Below are 12,209 nucleotides of genomic sequence, written 5' to 3' on the forward strand. Positions count from 1 at the left end.
CCATTTCTAGAAAAAATCTTCACCATTCTCTTCAAAAACAGGCAAAAGATTCCTGTAAAAACAACAGATATCACTTTCTTTTTCAGTCAAGCCAGAAAGGCTCCACAGCTCTGCTCGGGATGCTGCACCAACTGCTGCTGGCCTCAACTCCGCAGGGAGCAGGGGAGCCTTGGGGTTTGTTCAGGTGTGCGGTTCCGCACTGGTTGGCAGCCTTACGCTCTCTTATCCAGCTATGTTTGGCCTTGTTTGTCTTCCATGGGAACACAACATTTTTTTCCCTCAGTTTTCCGTTTATAACAACTTGTTACCAAGTACCTGAACCTGACAAGCAGCTGGATAGAATCTCATCAAGGGAAAATAAAGGCCTCTTCTATGAAGAGGGGTGCCCACTATCCCTAACATGTGCTCCTTTCGCACAGACCCAAAGGTATTATTTTTTTCCTTCATTTATTTGACTTCTCCAACCCACCTAAAATACCATTATCCTTCTCAAGTTTATCCCATTTTTAAAGTTTTGGCTTAAAATTTCCTGAAAGACTGGATTCACTAGCATGTGTAAGACCCATGTTCAATCCTCAGCACTTCAGAAAAATACAAATACAAAATAAAAGCCAGGTGTCATGCCTACAATACTAGCTACTCATGAGGGAGGCTAAGATCCATGAGTCTTGGTTCGAAGCCAGTCTAGGCAGATAAATCTGAGACTTAACCAGCAAAAAGCAGAAACTGGAGGTATAGATCAAATAGAGGACTCTGACCCTGAGCAAAAAAAGCCAAGCAAGGGCTGGGAAGGTGGCTCAGTGGTAGATTGCTTGCCTTGCATACATGAGGCCCTGGGTTTGATTCCTCGGCACCACATAAGCAGAAAAAGCTGGAAGTGGGGCTATGGCTCAAGTGGTAGAGTGTTAGCCTTGAGCTGAAGAGCTGAGGGACAGTGCCCAGGCCCAGAGTTCAGGCCCCATGACCGACACACACACACATACACACACAAAGCCAAGTAAGAGTATGAGACCCTGAGTTGAAGCCCTAGTACTGGCACAAAAATAAAACAAAAACCCTTTCAAGCTAGACATTGTAGTACCTGCTTGTAATCCTAGCTTTTGAGACAGGAAGACTGCAAATTCCAAATAGCACAGGCTATCTCAAAATAATAAAAATTTTCTGATGTCTCTAGGTCCCTCTGACCTCTTTGCTGAAATTCTTCACAACAATTGTATTGTGCTGTACTCAATTTAGCACTTAATTGGCTCCTGCTTTTTATTACTTGTAAATTGCCACATGGTTACTGGTTTCAGCTTCCTAAGGAGACAGTTCCTAACAGTGATGATAATAGCAGCAGCAAACCTTTGACTCTGCCAGTTATCGCTCCAAGAGAAACCAGTTATTTCATTTTGGTCCCCAATATGCCTACTGAGACGGGTACTATTATATTATCAACTCGGTTTTTTGTTTTTGTTTTTTTTTTTTACAAATGAAGTAAAGAATGCACTGAGATATTAAGCTACTCAAAGTTACACAATTAGTAAGTAAAGAACCCTGCACTTGACCCAGTTATTTGGTTCCTAAGTCTCTAAAAGATAGATGTCTTTTAAACTTTCTCATAAATTCTATTTACTCCCTATTACTCCTTGTGAATTGGATATGCCATCCCTATTTTCAGATGAGAAAACTAAAGAAAGTTGCCTTGGATCAAGAACCTCATGCAGGGCTGTGATTCGAAGCTAGATCTGCTGCTGCTACTTTCTTTTTCCTCACTAAATGAAAACTACAGATTTTTGATGAAGATTCAACTCAGTCATCACATCTCTTTGTGCCCATTCATCTCAGGCCCATGTGAAAAGAATTGAGGAGCACTGCGTCTGGGGGTGGGAACATAGAAGGGTGCAGTCTTGGGGGAGACAGGTGTGAAGACAAGGAGGGGTACACATAGGTGCTGAGGTAGCAGTGGGGAAAGTTAAGCAAACACAAAGAAAGACACAGTTGGAGTGCTTTCAAGACGTTAGGCTATCACACAAAGAAGTAAGCTAAAGGTTCAGTTTTTAAAGCTGGTAAAGATTTTAATCCAAAGCTTTGTGTTAAAAGGATTTCATGATAAACTCTATTAACCAAAAAAAAATCAACTAAGAGCATCCTCTATGTGTGTGTATGTGCTTTTATGCTGATTCTGGGGCTTGAACTCTGGGCCTGTGCATTGTCCCTGTATTCTTTTTGCTCAAGGCTATCACGCTACCATTTGAGCCACAGCACAGCTTTTTCTGTGATTAATTGGATATAAGAATCTCATGGACTTTCCTGCCTGGGCTAGCTTCAAACTTCAATCCTCAAATCTCAGCTTCTTGAGTACCTAGGATTATAGGCAAGAGTCATCGATGCATCGCACTATATATTATCATCATTAGCTTTCTGCTATAAATAACAATCCTTCTAAGTCTATTGTTGCTATTTTCTAGGGTGCCATAAACCTTAATGGGGTAGCGGTGGTCACAGCCTTCTTGGCTTGTTTCTGTTGACACTAAATGAGAAATTCAGGCTTCTACTAAGAGCAAAGTAGCCTCAAATATGGGAAGATGGACTATGAAGGCAGGATGCGAAGTCCTATGTATATACAAAGATCCTTACTGCAGGAGCTGTCATCATCTAAATAACTGAGAAAGGATAATCTTTTGAAAGATCTGACAGGTGGCTGGGAAGGTAGCTCAGTGGTAGAGTGCTTGCCTTGCATGCCTGAGGCCCTGGGTTCGATTCCTCAGCACCACATAAGCAAAAAGAAAAAAGCCGGAAGTGGAGCTGTGGCTCAAGTGGTAGAGCACTAGCCTTGAGCTGAAGTGCTGAGGGACAGCACCCAGGCCCAGAGTTCAGGTCCCACGACCGGACCCAAAAAAAAAAAAAAAGAAAGATCTGACAGGTAGAATGCAAAGATGGAAGTTAGAAGCTCTGAAGTTTCTTCCTAAACATGCCCTTGCCCAAGTCCTCTGCCCTACCTATCCAGATCCTGCTTTTTATTCCTTCTTTCTCGTCTTGGTGCCAGGGGGTTTAAACGCAGAGTCACGCTCGTGCTTGGCTTTTTCCCTCACCCCCTTAAGTCTGGCACTCTCCTACTTGAGCCACCCTCCCACCTCTGGCCGTTTGAAGACTCTCACAGACTTTGCTGTCCAGGTTAGCTTCTAATTTCAAACCTCAGATTTCAGTCTAAGATTACAGGCATGAGCCACTAGCATCCGTCTCTCTCATTTTTTACAAGATGTTAAAATAGCACCTACCAGAGACTCCAAATCAGTTATTTTGGAGTCTGTGCCAATTTTTAGCTATAGTTCTAAAAAAAAAAACAAAAATCACATAAATCTAAAATTTCTTTAATATAAAGCAAAATAGCATTAAAAGTGTTGTGTTTAGCTTATCATCTTTTAAACTGACAGTTTCATCTTATTCTACTTGAGCAATCAATCAAATTCATGGCTTTCCCCTTTTCATCTCTCCTCCACCTGCACCCTGTAAATCAACAGAACCTGAAAGCCTAATTACTGCTGAAACAGAAAACCAGTCCAGAGCAAGTGAAAGAGAAACTAAAGGCCGAATCACAGTCCTTGGTGAATACACAATATCAATAATCCTATTTTACTATCTGCTTAGGCCCAGCTCTAGTATTTTATTCTGATAATTTATGAACTGAGCTTGGAAACTATGTTAGTTGGCCCCCTTATCTGACAGGAAGCAGGTTGAAGCAGGCTCCTTTGTAACATGGCTATGCTCAAAGTCCTGTGCTACTGTGATGCTATGAGACACAATTATAGCCATCACCATATAAGGGAAAACTGATCACATTTAGAAAAACATGTCTATTTCTTTTTTTTTTTTTTTTAAGATTGGAAGTGATTTATTTTCTTAATTTTAAGTCAATCATTAAATTGTTCACAGTGATTTCTGGGATGCTGCTCAGAATCCTAAGGGCTGGGGTCTAGTTGGCCCAAGGAAGTACAGGCAGGGCAGGCCTCGCTGGGCAGCTGGAGCAGCACAGACTGCCCTGAAGGCAGGTAAGTGATGTTCGGTGAGCGGGAGAGCTGGTATGCAAAGTCCTCCGCGCAGCTCAATCAGGCCATCACCTGCCGTGGCCAGGGAGTCGCCCTCTGCAGGGATGATGGCCCCTTCTTCTGCTGCTCAGCCTTTTCCACCACAAATCTGGCCCTCTCTGCTTCCTGCTGAGCCACCGGTTTGGCTTCCACTGCTTCTGTGAACTCCTTCCCGAAGGTCAGATATGTTAGGGCCACGTCATCCAGGATGAGCCCAAAGGTTGCTGCTCGCTCTGTGAGGTCATCGCTCACCTGCCTCGAGACCAGCTCTCTCTGGGTGATCTGTTCTCTGGCATCAGAGCAAGCCACCACAGGCTTGAGGATCTCTGTGGTGATGGATGGCAGCACACGCTCATCATAGTCCTCTCCGACGCTAGTGCAGATGCGAGGAAGCGGGCTTGCAACCGGCCGGAAGAGGCTGCGCAGTGTGATACTGACGTTCTGCAAACCTTTGCTCCCGGTGATGACAGGCTCATTACTTGGCCCAGAGCGGCAGGCCAAGATCATTGGTTTCTGTACCCACGGCATGGGAAAGTCCCTCCGCCTACTACAATGTCTGAACACCACGGAATCGGTCAAGATGACAGCCCTGTGCCCAGCGTCCACATTATGTAAGGCAGAGTTCACCACGCCTGCTGCCACAGCTAGGGCCGTGCCAAACTTGCCAATGGACTCGGATATTTTGGGCAGCCATGTTTCCTTCTGCAGGACCCACTCACATCTGCTTCCACTCTGACCTCCACATTAATTTTCCCCCAAACAGGTCTATTTCTTAAACTTTGGGATTCGAGTTAAGCTTAACACTAATTTTGTTCTGTTTAGGCTCTCCCTTTCACGGGTAAATGACCATCTAAAATACACCTTGCCTATAAAGGTGGAGACTAAGAACTGAAACACAGCAACTTGTCTTACAATGGGAGACAGTATCCTGTTCCCTTAGGAAAGTACCTAACCATTGATCTTAGGGTCCATTGACCTTAGGATTCCTTCTGTATTCTTACCCTTTTCACTGGTCTAGATATTGACTGTGCACTTCAGAAAACATTTTCTGACACCTGCTTAGCATTTATTTTCCTTTAATTCCTATTTATATTCTGTTCTTGAAATTTTCCTATCTTAAGAACTTCAACTAATTAATAGCGTGACATTATGTCAGCTACTCAAGATTTCAGAGACTGAATGTCATCCTTTGATTTTTCACTCCCTTCATACATTTGGGGGAGAATAGTTAAGCTCTAGTTCTTTTTGCATTATTAAAATAAGACTGGGAAAAGAAAAAAGAAATTACATTAAGGAAAGAAAAGGCGATTTTATTGGCTTTTAGGCCTTTGCGGATAAAGCAAAGATTCAGAGCTCTCTCTAGAAGCCAGATTTGAGAATAGGGTGGGGCCAAAGCCTTTGCTCATTATTCATATGGAACTACTGAAGTCTGTAGTTACTTTCTAACTTGATTCTGAAGCTACTTTTTGGCTTGGCTGCCTTGTTTCTAACAGACTGAAGTTATAGTGCTTACTGCTAAAGCAGTACTTCCTGGGAAGCCCTACAATGCCTGATTACGGCTGAGGATTATTTTTTTATTTCATCCTACATTTCCCAGAACTCAAAATGGTTTTAATGAAGGAACACAGGGAGGATAACCCAGTGAGGTATTTTGGATTCTTACGCTAGTTTTTCCTTCCTGGTCCCTCTAGGCTTACATTCTCAACAGGGAGATATCCTGGTTGCATGTAAGCAACTTATTTCTAGAAACTACAAAAACAGTTAACATTCAAATACACAAGAGGATTATCTCATAGTTATACCTAATACAATTTCCTGAAGATCAATCTGGCATGTATCCACTTCTAGGGAAGCCAAACCTTCCTCCTTCTGTTATCACTGTATGTTAGGTTGGTGGGTCATTTAACTGTTGTTCTTACTAAGTTAATAATGTACATACATTCCTGTAGTTACAAAAAAATAAATTAAAATCAGTAAATATAAAACATATTCTGTCCAAAACATCTTTCATTCAAAAGTGTTTAGTATTAAATGTGTGAACTATCTTTGGCAACCTTTGGGAAACAGTGTACATTAAACCGTAGTTTTTCTAAAGACCTAGGGTTTGGAGAATTAAAATTTTAAAGCCATGTTAACTTTTGTGTTAATGGCTTCCATGGGATGACCTAAGCAGATTTCAACCCTAACAGTAAGTAAACCATGTTTCTTCAGACTTCCATGGGCTCTGACTCTGTCAGTGTTAAATGCCAAGGCTGTCTGGTGAGATTTTCATTTATCTGGTGAGATATTCATTTCTTCCATTTTACAGTAGGAGACATTGTCTAAATTCTCCTGGATCACATGGTGGTAGTCCTGGGAAGCAAGTTTTGATAGCTTGCCTTCAAAAAAAATTTTTTTTCCTCCAAACCACACACTTTATTTGGATCTACTTAAAAGTACTGTTTCAAGATGTTTTCTGAAGGTTTAATAGGACTACACTGAAAACTTTTGGGTCATTTTTTGCTAACTGCTGTGATGGTTTTAATCAGAGAAGAATCCAGAATTTTCAGCTTGGGTGTTGGAAGAGCTCCTAAATGTCTCTTAATTGACTTAAGAGAAACTGCTTAACAGAAGAGGCCTTATTCCTGACCTGGAATAAACTATGACAACTGACATATGCTATAACCAGAGACCAAGGAAACTACATTTACTGAACAATTTATAACATAAATGCAACAAAGGTTTTAAAATATCAGTATCAGATGAGAAATCTATTAAAAAAGAATCACATTGTCAACATACTCGCTGATAAATTTCTTCACTTGTCTGGTAACTTCCAGTTAGGATATTAAACATCCTGATGATGGTTTAGATAGTAAATGTCCCCTGAAAGGCCATGTGTTGAAGGTTTGGTTGCCAGCCTCTAGCATGATTGGGAGATGGTAGAAAGAAGTTAGGTCACTGGGGGACTGCCCTTGAGGAGAATACTAGGATCCTGATCCTTTCCTATTTCTGACTCTCATGGCTTCCTGGCTGCCATGAGGTGAGTAGGTTTGTGCTACCATGTGCTCTCCGCCATATTCTGCCTCACCACAGGCCCAAGCTCAATGGAGTTAAGTGGAATTCAGCATGGACAGAAGAAATTTCTGAAACCCTCAGTCACAAAATTATACCTTACCACTGGTGATTGACTTCTTTTCTCCTTTTTTTTTTTTTTTGACAGTCCCGGGACTTGAACTCAGGGCTGAGCACTGTCCCTGAGCTTCTCTTAAAAGCTCAAGGCTAGCACTCTACCACTTGAGCCATAGTGCCACTTCTGGCTTTTTCTGGTTATGTGGTATTAAAGAATTGAACTCAGGGCTTCATGCATGCTAGGCAAGCACTCTATCACTAAGCCACCTTCCCAGCCCTCCTCCTCTTCCTCTTCTTCTTTTTTTTTTTTTGTCAGTTATAGGGCTTGAATTCAGGACCTGGATGCTGTCCCTGAGTTTTTTTTGTTTTTGTTTTTTCTCAAGCCTAGTGCTCTACCACTTAAGCCACAGCTCCACTTACCATTTTTGGTCATTAGAGATAAGAGTCTCATAGACTTTCCTGCATAGGCTGGCTTCAAACCACAATCCTCAGGTCTCAATCAGTCTCCTGAGTAGCTAGGACTACAAGTGTAAGCCACCAGCACCTGACTTGACTTCTTTTAAGCTGGTTATCTCACATATTTTTTTCTCAGTGATGGAAAACTGTCTAACACACTTCTCTATTAGGACCTAGTTTTCATTACACTAGGTTTTATTGAAGACATTCTGGAAGAAGTTTTATTGATAATTCAGGTAAAATTTTCTAAGGCCAAAGACTTCATTCCACCTAAGTAGACATTTTTCTCTTCTGGCAATCCTAACTTGAGGAAAGAAGAATCCCTTTGTAATGAGGACAGTTTATTCTCCAGAAAAGCTTGATTCTCACTCCTCATATCAAACCAGACTCCCAAAATTTAGGTAGACCTGAGTCAACTTCCTACATCAGTTCCAGAAGCATATTACCAGGGTCCAGTAAATATTTCCTAGTTCAGGAAGGCTCCTTCCTGTATTTGCACAATAAAATGTTTTCCTCCTCAGTTTCTAATTTGTGCATGATTTATCAATGTACAAATTCCTAAGATCTCTCCCAGGAACAAAGGTCCTGCAAAGAATTTCCTAAACTGACTCCACCCAACCCGTTCCTAACAGATCTAAGTCTCTGATATGGCCTTGAAAACTTGCTGTTATTTTGAACCCAGGAGGCTGAACCAAAAGCCTTATGCATGCTAAGTGACTGTTTTAGCACTAAGCCACCTCGCAATTGACTTCCATTTTATTTTTTGCTAGTGCTGAGGTATGAACCCAGTCTCCCTTAGCTTGCTTACTCAGAGCTGGCATTCTATTATTTGAGCCACATCTCTATCTCAGCTTTTTGCTAGTTATTTCAGAGATAAAAGCCTCACAGACTTTTCTGCTCAAGCTTGGCTTCAAATTGCAATCGTTTGATCTCAACCTCTTGATAACTAGATTAAAGGTGTGAGCCAGTAGTGCCTAGCTAATTTTTTAATTTAAGCATTTTTTTTGGGGGGGGGCAGTCCTAGGGCTTGAACTAAGGGCCTGAGCTGCTTTTGCTCAAGGCTAGCACTCTACTACTAGAGCTACAGAGCCACTTCTGGCTTTTTCTGTTTATGTGGTATTGAGGAATCGAACCAGGGTTTCATGCATGCTCAACAAGCCCTCTACCATTAAGCATTTTTATAAGTGCCGTACAGTTTTTATACATGCTTAACTACTGGAACAACTCCGAGTGTGAATGAAAGGAAAAATAAAAGAAATCCTAGCAAGCAAAGACAGGCAATATTTCAATTTAAGGATTTAATACCAATGTGGGAACAAGATTTTAAAAAGACAGTGGAGGGCTGGGAAGGTGGCTCAGTAGTAGAGCGCTTGCCTTGCATGCATGAGGCCCTGGGTTCGATTCCTCAGCACCACATAAGCAAAAAGAAAAAAGCCAGAAGTGGTGCTGTGGCGCAAGTGGTAGAGCGCTAGCCTTGAGCTGAAGAGCTGAGGGACCAGTGCCCAGGCCCAGAGTTCAGGCCCCACGACCGGACCCCCAAAAAAACTTAAAAAAAATAAAAAAAATAAAAAGACCAGTGGAAAGTGATCATGAACAACTTTATTTCCACAACTCCAACTCCTTCCTACATTAATCTTGAGTTAGGCTGGCTGCATCAGTGTGCTAATACTTTCTTCTACCTCTGAGAGCTTCTTCAGGATTTGGTTGACCTTGACTTCATCGAATTCCAAACAAAGAAATTCAGATTCCTGTAAAACATAAAAGGACATTTTAGGGGGAATCCTAAAAATAATTAAGGCATAATAATTAAGGAAACCAATCCAGTAAGCTGTAATCAGATCTTAATATCTAAGTGTTGCTTTATTACATAAAGCAAACCTACACATTGTTTCTAAATGAAGCTGCTCAAGTAACCATACTCAATGTTTCTTTTTTTCTTTTTTCTTTTTTGGGTCCGGGCATGGGGCCTGAACTCTGGGCTTGGGCCCTGTCCCTGAGCTCTTCAGCTCAAGGCTAGCGCTCTACCACTTGAGCCACAGCACCACTTCCGGCTTTTTTTTCTTTTTGCTTATGTGGTGCTGAGAATGGAACCCAGGGCCTCATGCATGCAAGGCAAGCGCTCTACCACTGAGCCACCTTCCTAGGCCCTCAATGTTTCTTTTTTGGTTTTTTGTTTTTGTTTTTCCTATCAGGCACACAAGAAGCTTGTGCTATATCTATCATCACATTTGATCCTAATTTTTTTTTTTTTTTGGTGCCAGTCATGGAGTTTGAACTCAGGGCCTGAGCATTGTCCCTGAGCCTTTTTGCTCAAGACTAACACTCTACCACTTGATCCACAGCTCTACTACCTGTTTTGGGTTTTTTTTTTGAGTATTTTGTTGGAGATAAGAGTCTCATGGACTTTGCTGGATTGGCTTTGAACTGCGATCCTCAGATCTCAGCTTCTTCAGTATTATAGGTGTGAGCCATCAGCACCGGATTCCTATTATATTAAAGTAAGTATTGTCACTTTATAGGTGAGAACTATGGGGCGCAGAAAGTCTAAACCTGTGTCTGATAAAGCAGAAAAGGTCACCTATTTAACTTCCAGCATTAGTGGACCCCAAAGTCCCTGTGTGTCCACAGAACTCTGTAGTAAAATAATGGGGTTGTAAAGTAGGCTAAACTTGGATTTTGTGGTTATGGCAGAAATTATGGCAAGTTCCTTGTGAAACAACAGCCAGACAGGTAAAAGATAATTAGATCTTGAAATAGCAACCAACACTTCTGGAGTCTTTTTACTTGCTACCCAACAGGGTAAATTAATCCCATGTAGGGTAGATAGCAAAGATATCTTGGCAAATTAATCCTAGGTTATATAGATATCAAAGAATAAGGTCTTTAAAGTATGGTGGCAGAAACTCTTCTTTCTTTCTTTCATTGTAAAGGTGATAAACAGAGGGGTTATAGTTACAGAGTTAAACTAATGAGTACATTTCTCTTTGAACCACGTTATCCCGTCCCTCAAAATCCTAAATCCAACTATCTTTAGCAACAAGGGCTAACTGTATGTACCCAACAGTGATAATATTCAAGATCATTAATGAAGTAATTTTAAGGAAGTATGCATCTTTAGAGATCATATAATCTAACTACCTTGTTTTCTAGACAATAGAATTAAGGACCATGCATGTCAAATGACATATCTAAATCCTTTGTGGATGGGAAATTCATCAGGTTAATACTCTTTTTCCTACATTTTCGTCTTTAAATACTGAAGGAGTTCTGAACAAGTCAATCCAAAGTGTTCCACTTAGTATTAGGGTTATTTTACATTGAACGCAACTGAGAATCAATAGGAGAGAGAAATCTTCCTGGAGTTTTCTTTATCTGATTAAAGACAGAAACTTCTGGGAAATAAGGACCACAACCAATCTCCTCTGATGGAATTTTATATGGAAAAGAAGATGAAAAATCAGCAGCAGATGAGTCTGCACCATCTTACTAAAACAGTCCTAATCATTATTTCTCCATATATTTATCTTAGAGTTTACCACCCTGAGTTACTTTATCACTTACCAGTCTCTGAAAACTGACATGAGATTTCTTTTTTTTTTCCTGTGAAGCACTCGTGAAACATTGATAAAATCTGTAAACTTTTTCTGTCAATCTTTCCTCAGTTAATTTCACAGACTTTATGGAAAGAACCTAAGAGAATAGAGTCTTCCCGATTATATGGCAGTTCCCTATCCTCCAAGTGTCAGGAAAAGGAAGACCAGCAAGCCTCCTGAGAGGGCGAGAATCACTCTGCTATTAGCTAGGACAAAACCAAGAGCTGATTTTGAAAAAGCACCTTTGTTGTTGCTAAGCTGCTGAACTAAGTCTATGGAGATGGCACTGAACCTGTCCCAAGTGAAACAGGTGCAGATGAAAAGAAGGAACCTCTTGGATGAAAGGCTTTCACAGGAAGGAAAGGCGGTTTTCCCTGACTACAGGAACCTGCCTTCAAACCTGTATTTGGATACAAAAGGAGTTTAGTTTCATAGTGAGCTTAGAAACACTGCCAAGTTTTCATTTAATTAAGGGAAAAAAAACAAGTTTAAACAAGGAATGAATAGTAATAAAGGAAGCTCTCTGTACTTTAAGTCATAGAAGGAGTTAGCCTTTTTGGAAAGAAAGGCAAATTTATGATCAATTAGGCATTTTGTCAAAATTAAGACTGGGTCTCAAGTCAAGCACCATTGGCTCATGCCTGTAATTCTAGCTGTCCTAGAGGCTGAGATCTGAGGATCATGGTTCTTCAAAGCCAGTCTGTGTAGAAAATGCCCAGGCACTTTTTTTTTGTCAGTTGTGGAGCTTGAACTCTGGGCCTGGGCGCTGTCCCTGCACTCTTCCGATCAAGGCGAATGCTCTACCTCTTGAGCCACAGCGCCACTTCTGGTTTTCTAGTGGTTTTTACTGGAGATCAGAGTCTCACGGACTTTTCTGCCCGGGCTAGCTTTGACTGGTGATTCTCAGATCTCAGCCTCCTGAGTAGCTAGGATTATAGGTATGAGCCACTGTGCCTGGCTCCAGACACTCTTATCTCCAATT

The 12,209-nt window shown here is 41.3% G+C and overlaps 1 protein-coding gene and 1 pseudogene across 2 annotated transcripts in view; both read right to left on the reverse strand.

Moving 5' to 3' along the window:
• Window positions 1-3,914: 3,914 nt before the first annotated feature.
• Window positions 3,915-4,811, reverse strand: LOC122117459 (annotated as a pseudogene). The gene has a single exon (XR_006149166.1). The product of XR_006149166.1 is annotated as a prohibitin-like (transcript).
• A 4,110-nt stretch (window positions 4,812-8,921) lies between these two features.
• Commd1 (copper metabolism domain containing 1) overlaps window positions 8,922-12,209 on the reverse strand; it is a 118,509-nt gene continuing 115,221 nt past the window's right edge. The window contains exons 3-4 of the mRNA XM_042691260.1: window positions 9,209-9,382; window positions 8,922-8,976 (exon numbers count right to left, since the gene is read on the reverse strand). Coding sequence (XP_042547194.1) covers window positions 9,275-9,382 — 108 coding nt within the window. The 3' untranslated portion in view covers window positions 8,922-8,976; window positions 9,209-9,274. The remainder of the gene's footprint in view (window positions 8,977-9,208; window positions 9,383-12,209) is intronic.

Source organism: Dipodomys spectabilis, unplaced genomic scaffold (assembly GCF_019054845.1).
Source record: "Dipodomys spectabilis isolate Male_0828 unplaced genomic scaffold, ASM1905484v1 ptg000141l, whole genome shotgun sequence".
Taxonomy (NCBI): domain Eukaryota; kingdom Metazoa; phylum Chordata; class Mammalia; order Rodentia; family Heteromyidae; genus Dipodomys; species Dipodomys spectabilis.